A 22,396-nucleotide genomic window follows, 5' to 3' on the forward strand; every position below is an offset into this window, starting at 1 on the left:
CGTAGACATTTTTGCAGCAGTTTGGTGTAACCTGGTCTTTATACAAATTTCATGTTCAAATTCAAAGGTGAAAACTTGCTCACTACATGCCAATCTCTGTAATTGACTGTTTTTACTGCTCTGTTCATGCTTACAGTTTGTTCTGGTCAGAATAGAATTTTAGAACATTTCTAATTAACACAATCATCTTAAACAAAGACTGAAGTGTCACTGAGTATGTGTATGGGTCTGAGTTTAATAAGCAGCTCTTTTCTTCCCAGAAACTGCTTTTAATGGTAAAAGATGACGACTTCATGGAGTGATCGTCTGCAAAACTATGCCGACCTCCCAGCCAACATGGACGGTGTGACCATGAAGAAGTATCGGCGTGAAGCTCACCACAGGTACATTTTAGTCAGACTGCAGAAAAGTGCTGCAAACAATTTTAGCATCCACCAATTATTTAAGACACAAAGGTCACACCCGTGTTTGAGTCCGTTTACGAATTGTGGTTGTGTGTGTTTGAGTTGTATTCACTGTTGGACATTTGCACAGCATCATGATTGTTAAATAATAATGATGTATGATAAAAAAACAAATTGTTTTTTGTTTAAGCTTCTTGTAGTTTTGGAGGAATGTGGTTATTTCAGTTTGGATGTTGACAATCTGACATGAACCAGAATTTTCAGTAATTCTGAAAATAATCCTGCAACATTTAAAGCTGGCTGCTTATGTGTTTTTATGCTTTTCATATAATTAAGTGTTGGTAACTAAATACTGTTTTTACTACGTACTTTTCTTCTTTATGAAATCTCTTAAATCTTGCACACACCTCTCTTGACTCTAAGACATGTGAAAAAACCTCCAAAGCAATTGTGGAATCCAACAGTTATGATATCAATATAAAAAGTCATTCTTTCCAGCAGGCTGAGCAGCAGTGTTTTACTGCCCTCTTTGGTTGAATGTTTTAAAGGATAACATTTTTGGCTGGACTGCAACATTGGAGCCAACCCTACAAACCTGAATGTCTGTCTGTCACTGACTGACTGAAGGTGAGTTGGTCAGCTGAAGGTGACTTAAGTATCCCAGAATGCATTTCGCACCAATTCAGTGGGAGGACAAAGCAGTATCATTTGTTTCATTGAGACTTGGCTGAACAAACAGATACCTGACTCAGATGTGACTGTCCCTGGATTCCAGGCAGTTGGTGTGAATAGAGACATTACCACTGGGACATTACTGTACTCCTGAACTCTCATCTCAATTTTCCCTCTTCTCCCTTTCTCCTTCTCCTCTTTATTTCTCCTTTCTTCCTCCTCTCCTTCTTTCCCTTTCTCTCGCTCTCTCTCTCTCCCTCAACCCCAACTGGTCAAGGCAGATGGTCGCCCACTTAGCGTCCGGTTCTGCCTGAGGTTACTTCCTGTTTAAAGGGGAGTTTTTCCTTACTGCTGTCACCAAGTGCTGCTCATGTTGGAATGTTGGGTCTCTTTAAATTAAATTAAAGAGTACAGTCTGGACCTGCTCTATGTGTAAAGTGCCTTGAGATGACTTTTGTTGTGAGCAGCTAGCAGCCTGACCCTTGTATGGCAAGTTGAATGGGCCACAGTTACTTACTCAAGGAGACTGGTATGTGACATTTACATGATAAAAGAGGATCTGTGCACTGTCACCAGTTTGACTTAATATTAATTTACACATTACGTGCATCTAGTAAAGCACTTCCATGTTCATGGTAAATAAAATAAAAGCAATAAACAAATGCATTGATTAATGCAAAGTTTACAAAGATAAAAAAACACTGTAATTTGGTCATTTACACTTAGCATTAACAATTGACTTGATAGTAACTGCATTAAAACTATGTTAGGATTGTGGTGGGTAAGTCAAATAATATTGAAACCCCCCCCCCCCCCCCCCCCCCCCCACCAACAACAACAGCACCATATAGTCTACGCCAGGCATGTCCAAACTAGTCCACAAAGATTGATGTGACTGCAGGTTTTCATTCCAACCAAGCAGTAGCAGAGCAGGTCTTTACCAGCAGAAATGAAAGAGGCATCCTTAGTGATCACTTTTAAAAGCCAAGGAAAAACTTGCCTTACCAACATCTATCTATGGTTGTTCATTGTACAGCACCTTGTGTAACAACTACTGTATGAAAAGTGCTACATGAATAAACTTACACTTACATAAAAACAAGCATCTTAAATATGCTGATGATGTCCATGTCTGATGGTAACCAGGCAGTGTACAGTATATGAAGATGATGTGTGTATCACACAGTTTTAAACAAATGTGCTTAGTAGTAGGGCAGGCCAATATTCAATTACATCTTTATTTATACAGCGCCAAATCACAACAAAAGTAATCTCAAAGCACTTTACACATAGAGCAGGTCTAGACTGTACTCTTAAAGTTAGTTTAAAGAGACCCAACCTTCCCACACCAGCAGCAATATTCAGTATATATTCAATGAAAAACTCTGTTTAACAGGAAGTAACCTCAGGCAGAACCGGGCTCTAAGTGGGTGACCATCTGTCTTGACTGAGAGAGAGGGAGGAGGAAAGAGGACCTTGGTGTATCATGAGTCTCTCAGCAGTCTAGGCCTATAGCAGCATAATGCTGGTCCAAGACAAGCCTGGCTGGCCTTAACTATAAGCTTTAACATAAAGTAAAGTTTTAAGCCTACTCTTAAATGGGACCCAACCTAGAAGATGGATCCACAGAAGAGGAGCCTGATAACTGAAGGTTCTGCCTCCCATTCTACATTTAGAGATACTAGGAACCACAAGTAGGCCTGCATGCTGGGAGCGCAGTGTTCTAGTGGGGTAATGGGGTACTGTGTAGATCAGTCTATATTAAATAGTGTTTTCTTTCATTAAGCTACATAACCGTTTGGATTTTTATTATAGCCACATCCCAGACTGAATAACATAAATTACAGCCACTCCCTGTTAATAAGGTTATTTTTTGTGACAGGAAATGTATTAATGGAGCTTTGAGTTGAGATTGTTTTGTCACAGTACCGTCAGGTAGTTGTGTTGAAGCTCAGCTGCTCCAGACTTATTTGGTATTGAGAAGGCCTTTATCAAATTGGCTTCAGTCACTTCCTGGGGGCTTGGTGGCCTCTTGTCATCACTTCCTGTATCTATTGTTTGAAATTAAAAACCCTCCAGTCTTTCATATCAAGATTTATTTTAGGTTTTGATCTATTCTTGTTCAACTGTGTCTTAAACCATAAGTCAGGTGTTCATATGACCAGTAAATAGGGTTTCCTCTCTGTAATCATTCCTCCTGTTCATACTGACCAAAATATCTCCTTTAAATGTGTTTTCAATGGAAATGATGGAGGACAAAATCCACAGTGTGTCCACACAGTCATTTAAAAGTAGATGTGAAGCTTCTATGAGTCTTCATCAGTCTGAGTTAGTCATATCAAGTAGATATCTGACTAATTTACAGTCTTTTTAGCATCAAATTCCCTCTTTGTGTTTATATAGTAACAAAAAGACTTTGCCACTAAAAACACCAACGTTGAAACATAGAAGACTTGATTTGACTCATTTGGACGACTGAAGCTTCATATTAGCTTCAGATCAACTTTTAAATACATTTTTACACAGAAGGAGGACTGTGGATTTTGTCTGAAGGGTCAGTATGGACAGGAGGAATTGATTACAGCAAGCAATAAATAAATAAATGAAAATGTAATGTTCATTTGGACACCTGACTGATGTTTTATATCAGAGTTGAAAAACTGTGAACCCATCCTTTAAGTCTGTAGTACCATTAGGGAACTCAGAAATGAGTTGGATGTCTAACTGGTATTGTGCAAATTGGGTTTTAGAGAACACCTTGTTGCACCTGTAATAACACCCATCAGTGATGCCATGGTCCACGGACACACCCTGAGTTCAGTGCTGCATCACTGCAGCAGGGCAACATGTTAAACAACCAGAGCTAAGCTGCTGAAAAGTTTATTAATTAATAAGTATTAAAGTCATCCTTAGTCATCCTCTGCCAGAGAAGACAAACAGTTTCATCTTCTGTGTTCTGTCCATTTCAAATCAGCTAGAGTTTCATGTTGTGCTCTTTGTTGTATGTCAATATCTCTGCTATGTGTAATTCTGTTGGATGTTTACTGCATGAATAAAACAAGTATCAGTTCAAATGTAGTTCCACTGGGAGCTGGAGCAGTGACACTGTACCTGTGACTGCTATCTGTGATGTTAAAGAAAGGGTGGTTAATTTAGGCAGAACGACACTCAATGAAAAAAAGCTATTGGTTTCAATAATCTGTTAGCAGAAGGATATGGGCATGACAGTATGCAGCTGGGAAACATGTTCTGAAAAATATGAAAAGGTTGCACATCACAAATTTCCTAGTCAAGGTGGACAAATAACTAACATTTCACTTGTTGCATTTGCAGCTGGTGTTGGTGTTGTTGTAAGGCTCTTACTGCAGTGAGCTGTGTACTCATACAGGAAACATTTACACCACTGCAACAGGAAACAGAACTGTCTGAGTGTCTGAAACCTTGAAACATATTTCTACTATTCTGCTACTGATTATTATCATACTCTATACTCGCTGGCCTTTAAGTTCTGGTTTAATCCATTCTTTCCTAAGAAAAGTATTTGTACTTCCACCACCACCTCTAGCATACAAGAGGTCAGTGTTTCCCACAGACCAGGTAGCAATGTGTGGTGCAGGGTCGTACGGAGACCTTTTGAGGGGCAGGGGCTCTGACCAGGGGGAGGGGGCGTTGCCGTTGTAGCGGTGCTGTGTGTCGGTAACCTAGCAACACTAAGGGGGAAAAAAATAGGGCTGCAACCTGCAACTAACGATTATTTTGATAATCGATTATTCAGTTATTATTTTTTCGATTAATCGATGAATTGGATAAAACAATATTTTTTTAATTTCCACCCCTTCATTCAAAAACAAAACATTATTTTGGACATCAAATTGACAATGCAATAAAGTGCTCAAACAACATGTTGCTGCTTGGACGTCCCTGAGTTGTTAAAGTAATATTAAATTATAAATAATAATTTAAACAAAACAACTAAATGTTAATGTCTGATAGCTTTAACAAAATAACATACACATGTATGCTACACAAAAAGAGGTATTTTCTGTTGTTCAATGGACCTGAGCTGTTGGAACAATAAATAAAAGATAAATAATAATAATGGTTTATTTGTTACCAGTTTTACTTTTACCATCATTTGCTTCCATACTTAGCTACTAGCTGCTGCTCTCCTCATCTCCTGCTGCTGACTGTGAGATCTGAGCAGGTAGAAGCTGATAGTTCACTAACTATAACCAGGGAACACACTGCAACAAGGTTAATGATCCACACAGTGACATCATATCATTGATATGACGCAAAAGCGACGAAAACCGATCGTTTTTTGTGAGCGTGCATACGTGCGTACGCACGCTTCGTGCCGCCCTCGGCAGGATTCAGCACACACTTTAGTTGTTATGTAGTGTCAACTGCTCCTACACTTTAGGTGTGTGTGTGTGTGTGTGTGTGTGTGTGTGTGTGTGTGTGTGTGTGTGTGTGTGTGTGTGTGTGTGTGTGTGTGTGTGTGTGTGTGTGTGTGTGTGTGTGTGTGTGTGTGTGTGTGTGTGTGTGTGTGTGTGTGTGTGTGTGTCTACGAGAATAACGGGGAGAAAGAGTGCTATGCGGATATGAATGAACGGAACGATATTTATATTTCAAAATCGTGTTTAACAACAAAAAAACAACCCACAATCAATTCCACATCAGCCACACATTGGTCTATGTATTTATGGGAAACACTGGTGGTGGAGTGGGGGAGTGTGGGGGGGGGGTATAGGATGTAACTGTTAACAGGAAAGTCACATATGATTTACAGGGTATTTTTAATTTCAAGAATATCACTTCATGAAGTTGACAAAACAATCTCGACCTAAGGCCCGCTTACTCCCGCATTCTGGAACATTCAGCCATATCACGTGGTCTTCATCACCTGATGGACTTTGCTCAGTCATCATGGAACTGTAGATGTTTAGACATATTTCCATATTTCTAAGCACTTTCAGGACATCCTATCCATGTTGCCCTAAGAGTTTAGTTTGACAACTCATTGAAGACCATGTGATATGGTCAAAAGCTCCAGAAAAAGCGAGTATGTTTATGAGTAGAGATTTTCTGTTTCTTAAGTCAAGAATGAACTGTAAGGCTCAATCACTTAATGATGCTTTAGAAGCACATTCAGCTTTAATTCAAATACAGAGTCTTCCTTGTGTTCCATTTATTTCAAATTACTTTATTCATGATAGGTCTAATCATCTTCTAGTTAAATAACATTGGGAGCTGAATGAGATCTAACAAGATATGATGAGCTGGAACATTATGTTAACCTGGTCTAGTTGCATTGCATACAAATAATGAAACCCTGAAATGCTTTAAAATGTCAGATGTGTTTATTGCTGTTTGTATGTTTAATAGCAGGTAATGTTCTTTGAAAGCTGATAAAGCACAGACTGTACGAAGGTCTTATGACTGTGTGGATATAACAGGGTTCTGATATGTAATAGAACAGACTGTTCAGTGACAGGGAAGCTTGAGGTCAGTGGTAATACTACATGTATTCTCTATTACAAAGCTTTCCAAGGGATCTGGCTCAAAACCATCCTGCAATGAGGTATGCCATCTTTTTGTTGTTGAAACAAACTGCGACTACTGACTACATTACCTTTTTGTTTTGATGTCCATGATGTGATTTGATTGTCCATCCAACTCCCATGGAACTCCATCCATACTGACACTGATTGTGAGTTGGATTTCTCCCTGTGGAGCCAGCAGTTGGTGGTCATTGTGATTTCTTGGTGTGAGCTCCTTTGTTGCATTTTCCCCTCTTCCTGCATCTTTCCCTTTACCTCTCCACTCAGTAATCCTCATTTGTTACTGTTAGTCTGCTGCGTCCTCACACAATCTGAGTAGAAACTAAAGGCCAGTGTGCAATCTGAGCAGAGTCACAGATTATGCTGTCTGTGTACACAGTATAATCTGTAAATCTGCTGAAAAGGAGTCAACGATGTATGAGTTGGTAGAAGGTGCCAGCTAACATCTGTATAAAGTCCAGACTGTAGATTTTGTGGCTACTTTGACTGTGAGTTTCACTGTTGACGTGATTCATTGAGGGCAGAAATTCAGTGAAAGTCTAGAAATGATGGAAAGGATCATCAGAGACCTTGCTTTGCTATAACGTCACAGGGTTCTTGCAGGTTGTTTCAACAGGCTTGAAATGTTAAAAATGCCTTCTGGGTAAGTCTGGATCTGAAAGTGGATTAATAGACAGAGTCAACAGACACTACTAATCAGCAACTACTGTGATAACTGATTAAGCATTGAATTCATTTATCAATCAACAATGCCAACCATTCTCTGGCTGCAGCTTTTTCAATGTGATGATTTGCTGTTTTTCTCTGTTTTACATTTCTTTGGGTTTTGGACCTTTGGTCAGGTGCGTTCAACAATAATAATAATAATATAATAATAATAATAATAATAATAATATAATAATATAATAATAATAATATAATTATAATATAATAATAATAATAATAATAATAATAATAATAATATAATAATAATAATAATATAATTATAATAATATAATAATAATAAGTACCAAAGTCTGCAATCAAATGCTTGGTCAGACTGTTAGTTGTGACTGTTGTTTGACCACACACTCAGCGTGCAGTCTATTAGGTCCACCTTACTAACACTGTTCAGTCAACTTCATTTTGGAGGCTGTAGTTAGTGCTACTGTTCAATTGTATTGTGTTGTACAGATTTATATAAAGGAGGGTAGACTAACTGTTAGAAGATTTATTGCAGGACAATATTTATATTAGACTGTAGTAGTTTAAATAAGTGAAGCCAATAAATAGGAAACTTAGTTTATTTAAATGATCATTTTGTTAATTTTATAGTGTGTTTTGTATCTTATTTTGGTCCTAATAATGAGGAAGATTGTGGTTCTCCTATGAAAAAAATACATTTGCATATCAAGGGGGTGAACATGAAATCCACACATTGTGGGTGGTGGTGTTTTTGTTTGGGTGTAGCATAAATGATTTAGTTAAATGGATATCTTTCTGGGATAATAATAAGGTTAACACCTTCTACTTTGAACATATAGAGTAATCATTACAAACTATATGAAGGAATCCTTCACTGATCAGTGTATAATAACCAGGGCAAGTGCATGTCAGCTGGTGACGTGGTTGTTAATGTTCATGTAAGTGACTCATGGTAATACAGTCAAACACAACAACTCACACATCATACCTGACCTCACATAGTATCAGTATCAGACTGATGCACTGCTGCCCTTTGGTTTTCTCCTGTAGCTTTAGTTTGAATCCTATTAATCTTTATACATGAGTATTTATACAAAAATACTACATTAGTCTGATTTGTGCAGTGCAATATTTCATGTGAACTACCAGCTGTCATGTAGTGATTGACCATACACTGTTTTCCTCTTCCAGAGTGTTTGTGAACCGAAGCTTGGCAATGGAGAAGATCAAGTGTTTTGGTTTTGATATGGATTACACTCTGGCAGGTAAGTGCAGTTTGAGCCTGTTGGAATCAGCATTGATAAACCTGTGAAGGTCTGCATGTAGAGAAAAAGATGTGTTTACAGATGTAATCACCTGGATGTCCCCGGTCTATGTCTGTCTTTGACCAAGCAGCTTGCTCAAAGCACTGCCCTGCAGGACTCACTCAGTTAACCTTTTCCTAGTAGGGGTTACAACTTTAGCCTCGTCTACAGCAGACCTGTGAGACATGTCCATAAGGCCACCTACATGTTTATATTTTATACTTTTGTTACATTTGGCTGGCACATTATATCCACAATATTTGTTATTACGTTTTCTAACAGATAAAGACCATGATGCAACACAAGACAACATCTAATAGTAAATCACTGAAGAGCCTATGAGAAAACAAATACATTAAAATAGCCCTTACAGATAAAATAAAACAAGTCAATAAACATACAGAATATAATAAGATAGTGTTGTTTCACAGTAATGAAAAGCATATTTATAGCAAAAAAATACAAAATGGGACCAAACCTCAGTGAAAGGCTCATGATAATTGTTAGTACCTACAATCACAGAGTCAAAAAAGGCAATGCCTGTTTTAAATTTTCTGCTTTACAGAAATGATTCAGACAAGATAGACAGAGCAGTTTTTGCCTGGTCACTGATCACTGCAACACCCAGGGTAACCCAAGCTGCTGCTATCCAGCTGTTTATGTGGATATTCCTGGACTAGAGGCAACCACACAGTCATTCCACATAGCATGGTGGGAGGGGGTGGCGGGGTTTAAACTAGGGTTCATGCAGTATGTTTCTAAAGGCTGACTGTAGTCTGTCCCAAGATTCATTATGTGTGAATAGGTTTCATTGGTCATGTGCTTGTGGACAGGTTTAAAACATTTGACACCATATGGCTAACAAATAATTAGAGGATTAATTCCTGTCTGATGAGTGAGTTTGGACTCATTGCCACTTTCAGCATGGTGTGTGTTGTGATCATGAGCGTGTCTCCCTGTCTGTGTGTCTAGTGTATAAATCTCCTGAGTATGAGTCGCTGGGTTTCGACCTGACAGTGGAACGCCTGGTGTCCATTGGATATCCACAAGAACTGCTCAACTTTGTTTATGACCCATCCTTCCCCACCAGGTTGGTCCACTAAAATAAATATTTATCCTTACTTTGTTCTGTTTTGTCAGTGAACACGTCATTGATTGTTTTCACCACTTAGACACTGGCAGCCAAGAGACTCCAGCAATCATATATGTATGAATACATTGAGATGTTGTATCCTGGTCCCTGAAGACAGCACAGTATACTCTACACTGTATACACACATGTATGACAGAATGTATTTCACTACTGCCTCTGACAGCTGTGCTTTTTGTCCCTGACCAAGCTCTCTCTTGTCTTCATCACCTGTCTCCATTTTTCGTCAGAGGTCTGGTGTTTGACACAATGTATGGCAACCTGCTCAAAGTGGATACCTATGGGAACATCCTGGTGTGTGTGCACGGGTTCAACTTCTTGAGGGGGTGAGATCAACTTTTCCCACTGAACTGTTTGCCATGAAGTCTCAAGAAAAACAAAGGAAATGTCCACATGATTGAGTCCTCCTTCCATCCCACATTATCTTGTAGTGAAGCATATAGAATATCCTGAATTAAGGGATATGGGCTGTGTATTGTGAATATGAGCGCATCTTCCTATGGTACACTACCATATTTATGTACCCTTACATATATCCAGTGAGGGTGACTGGGTGTCTAGCTTAAATGCAGCTATTTAAACATCTTTCACATGCAGTGTCTTCATAAGCAGGTGCCTGTGTTGTTTGTATCTGACATGCACATGTAGGGGTGACATAATACACTTTTGTGACCACTGCAATGGGAGCTAATAGAGATGCAGTATAGTTCAAATCATCGCTCATATTTCCTGTTTTGACCTTTCTCATCACTTATTTACCTGCTGAACATATGTTTGAATTCCCTATGTACAGGCCTGATATCAGAGAGATGTACCCCAACAAATTTATTCAACGTGGAGATACGGATCGCTTCTACATCCTCAACACACTTTTCAACCTGCCTGGTAATGAAATACCCAAAACAGCACTGGTTGACATATCACACCTTTTTGTGGAAAAAGTCAAACTACACTACACACACATGTGCATGCTTGGTCAAAATTGTAATTTCCAAAAAGGAGGCATTTAGATTTCATAATTTTTTCTGCAGTACCAATTTTCAGTACCACCACCAATGTCAGTGGTGTAATTTTATCAGTGCCATACCACTTCAGTTCCAGCCGCCTAGCAGTTTTGAGCATACTGCTGTTCAGCTTTGAACCAGCTGAAAGTTAACTTTGTTATCTGTTGTTTAGCCCCACCTCAACACTGACATTACACATGTTGCTGGACATGACATATGTTGCTGTGAGGATTGACAGTCTGCTGTCTGTGTGTGTGTGTGTGTGTGTGTGTGTGTGTGTGTGTGTGTGTGTGTGTGTGTGTGTGTGTGTGTGTGTGTGTGTGTGTGTGTGTGTGTGTGTGTGTGTGTGTGTGTGTGTGTGTGTGTGTGTGTGTGTGTGTGTGTGTGTGTGTGTGTGTGTGTGTGTGTGTGTGTGTGTGTGTGTGCGTTCAGGTACAGTGTTGACTGCAGGTTAAGAAAAATGATTTGAAGTGTAAACATCAACTTTGGGCCATGTTTACATGTACGTTAATGCAAGTGAAACACAAGCCATTATATGGCCTGTGTAGACAGCTGCTAGGGCTGTACGATTATGGCCAAAATGATTATTTTGATCAATATCGAGATCCCGATTAATATCACGATTTTTCATTGATTTTTAATGACAAAAAATATAGTTATTGTCATAAATGTAAATGCATCCATATTGCTCCTTATGCTCCTTAATGTGCAAATCTTTACATCAAAATAAATTGGTAATAATAATTTTTATAATAATTTATTTCAGACATCCTAACTCTCCCAGAAGTTCCGGGAGTCTCCCGCATATTGATAGAGGCTCCATATATATGTCTATGAGCGTATATTATGTCTATGAGCAGCTCCCTGACACCCGGCAATAAGATCCAATCTCCCGGAATCTGGAGCGAGCGAGCAAGAGCGCGCAGTAGAGAGTGACTGCGTGTGTGTGTGAGTGTGTGAGTGTTACTATCAATGCAGCGCGTGTGAGAGCAAAGCGTCCTGATAGATCCGTGTTGCTGCTTATTAGACCAATCGCGTCAGGTGGTTGAATAAGTTAGTTGTGTTGCTTTGTGGTGCTGACACAACTCACCAGCACTCTTTGCCTTAAAACCAAAATATTTCCAAAAAGCATGATTATCCACTTCAAAGGAAAGGCTCCTCACCCACTGCTGATGTATTTTTCACACGTCACTCTTTAAGACTGTATCCAAGAAACTTCAGGCTGCTTCAGCTCTGATTGGCTCACGCAGACAAGTCATCCGACAGTGGTCTAAGGAGCGCTTGATTTGCTTTGCAGTGGAAAAAATGCTTTGATGCGGAGCGCTCTATGGACAGAGGACGCATTTGAAATATCGCTCGATCACATTCATTTGATCGTGGGAAGCCAAAATCGAAATCGCGATTAAAATTTGATTAATTGTGCAGCCCCTAACAGCTGCATGGATTAAAATATTTGTATCTTTGTTGTTGTATGTATGTGAAATAGAGGATTGAAAAACCAGACTGAATGGCTTTCTGTGTAGACATATTTTAGCTGTACCAGCTGCTGACAGTCCACCACAACATACACCTAAAAACAAGAAAAGGATGCAGACCTTCACTTGCTGTCAGCTGGCACTCTGCTGGGTGGTTGGGCTGCTCCAGTCCTCTTTGGTGTCACCAACCATACAATGAAGTTGCTCTTAACAGCAACACACCACTTTCATGCATCCATAGCTCTACTCCTCTCTCTGGTATCTGCCTTCTGACAGGCTCATATTAGTTAAGACCCGCCCTCATGAAGCTTTTATACTAATAAAAAATGACAAACGAAGACCTGTGATCATCAGAGGCTTGAGGTTTAGACACTGTTATGATAGGTCCACAATTCCCTTCAATTATGTCACAAAATAGTGCCTGAACTGGAGTTCAGTTCAAGATTTGCAGTTGTTTAAATATTCAAGATGACAATCAGTGGTTTTGTTTTTCAGAAACATACCTGTTTGCTTGCCTGGTTGATTTCTTCAGTAACTGCTCCAGATACTCAAGGTGCTGTATGTCCACTCTTTTATATATAAAGGTGGTGAAGCGGATGCTATTTTAATGACATTTTGAATATTTTCACTATGCCATGATGGTTAAATGATGTTCCAGGGTTTGTGTCTGTCTTGATAAGAATGTGGCTCTGTGGGAAACACTTAACTCCTGGTCATTGTCTGGCCTGTAGAGTCCCATGTAGTCCCAACTCTAATGTGAACATGATGTGTACTGTCTCTGTAGTTGTGAGACTGGCTTCAAAGATGGCGACCTTTTTATGTCCTATAAGAGCATGTTCCAGGATGTCCGAGACGCTGTGGACTGGGTTCATTTTAAGGTAAATTCCTTTCTCAGACAGCTTTTGGTCATCTCCTGCAAACAATTCTGTATTCATTCATTCCACTTTTTGAATATTTTTAAAGGGGTCCTTGAAAGAAAAAACGGTTGAGAACCTGGAGAAGTATGTAGTAAAGGATGTAAGTAAACCACTTTAAAGTTATACTTGGACTTTTTCATATTTTGTGTTTATAACTCAGTGAATTAAAGTGGATGAAATTAGAGGTGTGTCATATCATATTATTCAAGACAATACTGGTGTGATTTTTTTTTAAAGAATCTGAATCACTTGTATTGTCACCTCTAAATACACATCCAGCATATATAGAAGCAAAATGCTGTTCTTAACAGATCAATTGTGTTCCCATTTAAAAACAGGCACATGAAACAAGACATATTTAACACATTTAAAAATCCATATTGTGATAATGGCAATATTCCAACTTGTTGACGTAATGTCATACACTATGTACAGTGTAAGTAGCATTGCTACCGGCTCTACAGTGGAGGAGGTTGTTCAAAAAAGAAGAGTGACTGGAAGTGGTTTAGTTACAAAAGATCAGATATACAACAAACCACAGTAATATGTAAGAAGTGCAAGAAAACTAACAACAAAATGGGTTCATACAACAAACTAATTCCACCACCTGAAGCAGAAGCTCCTGGTTAAGTAGGAGAAACATCCAAAATTTACAAGAGGAGCTCAGCAGCTATTCTGATTTAAACCAAGCAGACAACTAAACTGTTTACAAACCAAACAACTGAGAGATCATTTAGGTTTGGCTTTTGCTGAATATTTGAAGGCAAATAGTTTCATTTATGCTGACAAAAAAATAGCAGTTATTTGAATGCAATTGTATGTTTTTAAAATTAATAATTAAAATATTCTGGAGTGTGTTGTCATATTGTCAAGAACATTGTGATATCATTTTAGAGCCATATCACCCCTAGATTGCCCTCAATGAAAAATATCCAGGAGTGACAAACACATAGTTACTGTGCAGCAGCACGGTGGCACATTTTAGATGAGTCTCATTTCTTTTGCTGTTTTCTGTATTGATGAAGTTGTTGGTTCTTTTTCCACCTAGCCAAAGCTTCCTCTCCTCCTCAGTCGCATGAACGAAGTCGCCAAAGTATTTCTGGCCACCAACAGTGATTACAAATACACACAGGTTAGCTGAATGGTCATGCTTATGATCTTTTTCACTTTTGATTGTTTATGTAGAATGTCTGATAATTATTACAGTTCTCTGTCTGCTCTCTTTCAGAAAATCATGACCTACCTGATGGATTTTTCTCATGGTCCAAAGGTAACGCCAGTCATTTTAAAGCATCTGGTTTAAATGCAGCTGAAGGAGGCAAATCAAAACATGTGTGTGTGTGTGTGTTGCAGCCGGGTACAGCCCACAGACCCTGGCAGTCCTACTTTGACTTGATCCTGGTTGACGCCCGCAAACCTGTGTTCTTTGGGGAGGGAACAGTGCTACGACAGGTCGACACTGTGAGTGTCACCATACCCTGCTTGTATTCCTTCTTCTGTGCTCACTGTTTGCATTTTTTGCTGTGTCAAGATGAAGGATGTATTATCTATGAGTGCATGATGTAGTCCTGGTTTATTTCAGACCACAGGTCGGCTGAAGATTGGCACGTACACCGGACCCCTCCATCGTGGTATCGTTTACTCCGGAGGTAAACAACTTTTTTCACTTTTGAAATATTCACACAAACAGCTATTAGACAGTGTCTGAAAGTGATCATTGCTCATCGCTTATTATTTTCTAACTTACACACAGTAATGAAGCAGACTGTGTTTTCATAGCTTGTTAAAGTGATTTATTACATCAGATGGTTTTAAACCAGACTGGAGTAGAAAACCATTAATACTAGAGAAGAACTAAATCTAACATGATGCTGCTAGAGGTTTGTTTACATCACGACTAAACTCAGTCCCCTGACAAATACAGAACTAACATATACTGTATAGGTAATAATTAATAATCTCTCAAATGATATTAACAGATAAGTGATCTAGCGTGAGGAAAAATATTAAAAGTCCAACAAACTAATGAATAACTGTATTGTGCAACAGGGGAGAAAAAAAAACGGAATGTGCTGACTCATAGAAGCTTTCATAAAGCTGAAGTGTAGACAGCATTAGTGCCAACAACCTGTAATGTAATACTTTGTGTACTCATATGAGGTCACAGTCCTAAAGAATTTACTGCATCACCCTCCTCTGTGCACCCGTCACTTACAGTCTGAAGCATTAGGTGTTTTGTACTGAACTCATCTGTTTCACCATTGCCGATGTTGGTGTTCGTGATTACTGTCATGTTTTCATTCAAATGAATCCTTATTACTGCTTCTGAGATTTATGAAAGCACAAAGACAGAAATATGCATACCAAAGCTGCAACAATCACAACTAATCAAGATATTTAGATCATTAATATTTACATTTTTCTCATGTTTATATAATTGTACCTTGAATACTTTTGAGTTTAGGAATGTTTGTCAGATAAAACAAGACATTATCGTGGACTTGGGGAAACAGCAATGAGCTAGAAAATAATATGCAAATCAATAAATAATGATCAGTCGCAGCCGTAATACAGACACACTGCTTTTATCAAATCTACAAAGCTTTGTGTAGATATGGTGTTTATAAATGTCAGTTATCTCGTGCAAGAGTGTCATTTTTTAACTCCCCCAGTTGATCAGTCATTTTCCTATCAATACATCTGCCTGCTCCACGGCTTGCTAAATCTGACAGTGGAGAAAAAACAGTGAAGAAGTAGCACAACATCACCGACAGTGTCGCTTTGAAAAAGCTTCACAACAACTGCAATTATGCACAGCTCCAACTATTTATAGTGCCAGTCACCCATCATATCAATAATTCATCATGTATTTGTTAGCCATGTCCAGCTGTGATACCACCAAATGACCAAAATGACATGTTATAATGCCATTCTTGCACTCCCAGGTTCTTCTGACATGGTGTGTGACTTGCTGGGGGCAAAGGGAAAAGACATTGTCTACATTGGAGACCATATTTTTGGTGATATTCTCAAATCCAAGAAGCGTCAGGGTTGGAGGACATTCCTGGTCATACCTGAGCTGGCCCAGGAGCTGCATGTGTGGACTGACAAGAGCTGTAAGACTGGACACTTCAGCACTCACACATACATACCGTATAACCCATCTGTAGTTGTGATTACTTTCATCACAAATCAATTTGTTCAGCTTTTCCTCAGAGTTTGATCTGAACTTTTAGTAGTGACATTAGAAGCAGTTATAGTTTAGTATTTAAGGGTTAGTTTGGAACATAAAGAAACAGCAACTTGTCTTTTTTAGTAATTTTTAAGGAAAAAATTGCAAAATGATCTGGTTTCAGCTTCAGTGATTTTCTCTGACATACATCTGATATAAAATGTTAGTTGGACAAGACATTTGAAGACATGACCTTAGGCTATGGTGAAATGTAAAAGATATTCTTTCACAATTTTTTCACATTTTATAAACAAAACAATGAATTATTTAACTAATCAGTGAAGAAAATAACCATCATTTGCAGCCTTTTCCTTTAAGCAGTAAAAGTGCAAAATATCCTGTTTAAATACTTAGGAAGAATGCAGAGTTCTATCCTTTTGGTAATGACTGACTGTTGATCAAATGCAGCAGTATTAAAACTATTCTGACTGAATAATAAATTGTGATGGTATGTGATGTACTAATACTAGTTTCTGTTTTTTAGCCATATTTGAGGAACTTCAGTCTCTGGAGTGCTTCCTTGCTGAGCTTTACAAGTGAGTTTCACTTTCATTTTAAAGCAGATGTTGGTAGTGTTCTGTGTGGTAGTGTGTTACAGTGTTGTCCTCATGCACAACTCATCTTTTATAGATCCTTGAAAGTTCCACCAAAATAGCAGTGGTAGAAGAATTCAAATACATTGTTTCCCGTCACAAATGCTTCAGTTAACACTTGTCTCTATACAAACTCTCTCTAAGGATGATAGTATGGTATCCATGCTTTTAAACTAACAGAAAGTACCTGCTGCTTACTAGCCTGCAAGTGACTTGCTAAGGTCACATCAGAGTTAGTTTCAGTGAATAGTTGAACCACCATTAAATGTTAATGAACTGCAGGTAACTATATGAACATTACCGGTTAACTCAGTGAATTAAATAGAAGACAAGAAAGAAAGAAGTGATGACAATTTTCATTTTGGGTCCCAACTTTAACATCACATTGATCATCATCACAATGCAGCAGGTCTTTGGCACAGAATGTCTAGTGCAAAATGCAAAAGAACGGTGTGAAGGTGAATATAGATCAGAGGGTGTTATGATTATTAAATACACTCTAAGCCAATCACATCACTGATCTCATAGTGCTAAAACCACTGAGCCAATCACAGTGAAGCATGACAACAATAATTCAATAGTTGAAGGCGTTTACATGACCACACCAATCCAGTGCTATTTTTGCCATAATTCTACTGTGTTCAGCTGCTGTTCTATGAGCAGTAACACAGTATCTACTAGTAATGAGCATCATGTGTGTATTTATATCTGAGTGCACAGTGGCTTGTTTTATCAGTTACTGATGTTCTTTCGATTGTAATTGAAGGGATTTATGGTATTAAACTTTGAACTGCAGTATATAAACTGTTCACATCTGCTCACAACAAGAGGAACTCATGTCACCTGTCTTGCTGAGAAGAAGGAAGTCAACAGAGAGGTCAAGCAAGCCATAACGATTGCCAAGCTGAAATATAAAAACAAAGTAGAGCAGGCCTTTGCAAAAGGGAACCTCCGCGCAACCTCCGTCCTCACCATCAACACAGCAGAGGTGGTGAGAGCCCTCAAAAGGACTAAAATGAACACAGCTCCAGGACCAGACTACATCTGTGGGCGGACCCTAAGGCACTGAGCTGAGCAGCTGGGAGGTGTGTTCCAGCATCTGTTCCAGGCTCTTTGACCAGCAGCACAGTCACTGCGATGTGGAAACACTCAACACTGATTCCTATCCCAAAGAAGGGCACCACTAAGGTCCTGAATGACCTTAGACCTGTGGCTCTCACCTCTCTGGTCATGAAGGCCATGGATATGATCATCAAGTATCATATCACCGAGGTAACTGTGTAACTCAATGATGGACCCGTTGCAGTTTGCTTACCGGGCTGGCAGAGGTGTCGATTTATCTTAAATACCATCCATAAGCATCTGGAAATCCCCAACACCACAGCCAGACTTCTGTTTGTAGACTTCTCATCAGCATTTAACACCATGCAGCCACACATTCTGGCTGAGAAGTTTATCACACTCTTCCATCTCAACCACCAACTCACTCTGTGGATTATAGACTTCCTCACCAACAGGACACAGAGGGTGTTGGTGAACTACACCCTGTCCGACACCCTCTTCACCTCCACTGGCTCTCTGCAAGGCTGTGTCCTCTCCCAACTTCTATTCATCCTCTACACAGATGACTGCAGATCCACACAGTCAAATTGTCACTTCCACAACTTGCTGGGGTTTTCCTCTAACACAGAGGAAATCCTAAAGAAGTGCCATCAGAGACAGTACCTACTCAGGAAGTGGAAATCATTTGGGATCAACAAGGACATTCTCGCCACATTCTACTATGCCTTCACTGAAAACGTAATAACCTTTTCTTTCACTTGCTGTTTCCACTCTTATCGCCCTGCAAAACAGGAACCGCATGCTGAATATGGTTAAGGTCTGCTCAAAAATCATTGAGCAGCCTGTTCGAACTCTCACTGCCCTATATGATCAGCACACAGGATTCTACAGGACCCCTCCCATATTCTGTTTCCTGAGTTTGAGTGGCTCCCCTCAGGACTTTGCTGTCAGGACACAGAGGAGGAAGGCAACCTTCATCCCCAGGGCTGTCCAGCTCCTTGATGCTGATCACTGACCCACTTGCTGACATAACCTTTTTTACGATTTTTTACATAAACTTTAAGATTTTGGATTACAAAATCTAAATGCATTTTATTATCGAAGCACTTTATAAATTATTACTCATGTGTTGAATGTTGTCTGTTGCGGTGTGTGTGCTGCTTGATTTGCAGTGTGTGCTGCTTGTGTTTGTTGATTGTGTTGACAAATAACGTGATTTGAATTGAATTGTGTCTGCAGGCATTTGGACAGCAGCAGCAATGAGAGGCCTGATATCAGCTCACTGCAGAGACGGATAAAGGTACAACTTCTTCCTGTCTGTCACTTATTAAAGAACTCCTCTAATCATATCATAGACATATACAATACTCTGCATTGACTAATAACTTGTGTCTGGTGTGGGTTATTGTTTTTTCTCCACAGTAAAATAAATGACCTCATCAAAATAAATCCTCATGCAAAAGTCCAGAATGTATGAACATGCATATATGTTAAAGTTAAAACTGCTGGACACAAGATATCTCCTACTTCACTGTAAAGTCCATTCTCAATGTTTTATAGTATACCAGGTTGTTTCATTTAAATACATTTCATATCGAACAAGAAGAAAAGCAAAAAAATATTGAGTGGATACAATGTCAATGTTTTCTATCACTATTCAACATTGTGACTGTACCTACAGCAGAGCTCCATGAAATGGATCACTTGCAGCATTTATAGGGCAGTAAATACACTGAACCTGTCTGAATGATGACTTCTGAACCTTCATCCATTCAACCAGTAGTTGTGCTGCAGTATGTGCAGGAGTAGAGTCAGCTGTGCATGTTGCTGTTAGAAGAAACATGGAGGACAGTGTTTGCCACAGGTAGAAATACCCAGGTTCAGTAATAAACTAGTCAAACAAAGGTTCATGAATCACAGTTATAGAGTTCTTTGTAGGAAAATACAAAACACATAGAAAACACTCAAGGTCCCCTTATTGCGAACATTTAGAGCTTTCACCCGCATCCTCTGGCCTTCATTAGATGATGGAGTTTGTTCAGATGGCTTCTTGTTCAGGGTCCTTCACTGATGTAGTGTTCCCCACAGCTGTCACATGTGATGTCAGGATAATGACATACACCACTCCAGTCTTCCTCTCTGATGCAGTCAGTCTTTAGAGTACCAGCAAACTAGCAGACTCTAAAGTGTGGTCAAACACACAGCACAGCTGCTTCAATTTGCATACTGCTTCATTCACACAAAAAGGAACTACTATAGTATCAATTTAGGACCAGTTTAAGATGAGGTTGGACATTTCTCCCCATTTGATAACCCTAAAAGCAAAGTTTTTAGAATGCACACCCTGACACAGCATTTGGTACACTCATGACATTAAAACATGGAAAGTTCTGTGAAACCTGAATAATAAAACAAGTTCTGCTCTGTGTGCTTCTACTAATACATCATTGGTCCAGATGTTTGAGATGTTTTTGTCTGCTGCCAGGATGCTCAGGATTGAAGACAATAGCAGTAAATGAAATCTTGTCTTGCATGTCTCTGTGTCCCTTCCAGAAAGTCACCCATGACATGGACATGTGCTATGGTATGACGGGAAGTCTGTTTCGCAGTGGATCCCGACAGACTCTGTTTGCCTCCCAGGTGATGCGTTACGCTGATCTGTACGCAGCCTCCTTCATCAACATGCTCTACTACCCCTTCAGCTACCTGTTCAGAGCTGCACACGTACTGGTGAGACTTCTAAAGCTTCAGGTGTTTGTGTCTGTCAGCTGCACTTTGATCCAGATATCTCATTAAAAATATTCCCTCCCAGATGCCTCATGAGTCGACAGTGGAGCACACCAATGTCAACATCATAGACACAGAGTCCCCGCTGGCCACACGAAACCGCCACGATGTGGACTTCAAGGAAATGGAATGCAAGCGACACCAGCTGACCCGATCTATCAGCGAGATCCAGCCGCCCCACTTCTTCCCTCAGGCTCCACAGGAGATCACCCACTGCCACGACGAGGATGATGACGAAGAGGAGGAAGAGGAGGAAGAGGAGGAGTAGATGGTGGGAGGAGAGCGGAGGAGTGTGTAGATAAGCTCTGCTCTTACATTACAGTGCATCCTTTTTTAATGCTTCTCAGCTTCAGCTTTTCCTTAGATCAACAGTCAGCAGGACTGTAGTTTCAGTTCCATCCCAGAGCTTGTTGATCCATTTTGACATTTATGTATATTTAGGTACTCTGTGTCTACCACTCTTGGACCAGGTCTTGTACACAACATGGACTACTGCAGATTCAGGTGGTCTTCACTACATCCCTGGTCACTGAACCTGTCAACAGAGTTTATATTCATGCCTGTTAGTAGTGTAACATTCAGGCATTGGGATAGAAAACTTCAAAATGACAAAACAGAATATTTTCTATACAAAGTAGAAGAGAAATGCTAGCATTAGCAGGTAGAGCAGCTGTTACATGTTTGATCCTCCTGGCTCTGCTGCATCTGTTTGCAGATGAATGTTTCTGCTTTTGTTTAGGTATCATTGAGTTCAATGAATGGAGTATTAACACTTCCCTGCACTGCTGCTCACTCTTCTCACTTTAAAACAAGTCTAACACAGAGGTGAAGAACTACACCAAGGAAGCCTTAAGGAAAAATCCACCCTCAAACTCTGCCACATTAGTAGTAGTTGTCACATGCTGTTTTTGGGACCATATTTGAGGTGTCTTTTTTTTTCTCACCAAATGTAGAGATGTGATGTTTTGTTGAGGCGACTGCAAAGCTCCTATAGAATTCAAGTCATTAAAAACATCCAGGGTAGATGTCTGATGTTTCTACATGTGCTGTAGCCTCAGTAGAGCAGAATTCAGTGCTGCCATCGTGTCTTATCACATCACAGCTTTCATCACCTCTCTGAGTTCTTGAAAGCGATTTTGGGAAATGTAGGAACTAAATAACAGCACATCTGAGGGTGGATTTTTACTTAAATAGAACTAAACTGTAGTTGAATTTTAAAACAGTTTTACTCCAGAAGAGTATTTTGTGTGAAGCAGAGACCATGTCATGCCTGCTACAATGAGGTGAAGTCAACAGGAAATTGCCAACGCCATATCACAACTCATGCATAACCCTGACAGGAAACAGAAACTTCACCTACTTTTTCACCCAGTACCCCCCCCCCACACACACACACACACTGTTGTAAAATATTTCCCATATCCGTCAGAATAAAAAGCCTTCATGGCTGCATTATGTGTCCGTACTGTATGCCCTGCACAGTGTACAGAGGACTGTGAAACGGTTATTGCCTTATATATCTAGCTTTGACTTGATACAGTGAGTGTA

The 22,396-nt window shown here is 39.6% G+C and overlaps 1 protein-coding gene across 1 annotated transcript; it reads left to right on the top strand.

Annotated features, from left to right (window-relative positions):
• Positions 1–259: 259 nt before the first annotated feature.
• nt5c2a (5'-nucleotidase, cytosolic IIa) lies at positions 260–22,286 on the top strand. The gene is made up of 17 exons (XM_062430306.1): positions 260–383; positions 8,516–8,589; positions 9,601–9,718; positions 10,009–10,104; positions 10,572–10,663; positions 12,753–12,810; positions 13,042–13,135; positions 13,221–13,274; positions 14,223–14,306; positions 14,403–14,444; positions 14,528–14,635; positions 14,757–14,823; positions 16,120–16,290; positions 16,891–16,942; positions 19,301–19,361; positions 20,615–20,791; positions 20,874–22,286. The coding sequence occupies exons 1-17, from the start codon at positions 283–285 to the stop codon at positions 21,114–21,116; spliced, it is 1,692 nt and encodes a 563-aa protein (XP_062286290.1). The 5' UTR covers positions 260–282; the 3' UTR covers positions 21,117–22,286.
• Positions 22,287–22,396: the final 110 nt, after the last annotated feature.

Source organism: Scomber scombrus, chromosome 12 (genome assembly GCF_963691925.1).
Source record: "Scomber scombrus chromosome 12, fScoSco1.1, whole genome shotgun sequence".
NCBI classification, from domain to species: Eukaryota; Metazoa; Chordata; class Actinopteri; order Scombriformes; family Scombridae; genus Scomber; species Scomber scombrus.

Coding starts and splice junctions, on each gene's coding strand:
- nt5c2a (XM_062430306.1), top strand. CDS start 283: ATGACGACTTCATGGAGTGATCGTCTGCAAAACTATGCCGACCTCCCA. Junction 12,811..13,041: donor AACTGCTCCAGATACTCAAG/GTGCTGTATGTC, acceptor CTGTCTCTGTAG/TTGTGAGACTGGCTTCAAAG. Junction 14,307..14,402: donor GTGATTACAAATACACACAG/GTTAGCTGAATG, acceptor GCTCTCTTTCAG/AAAATCATGACCTACCTGAT.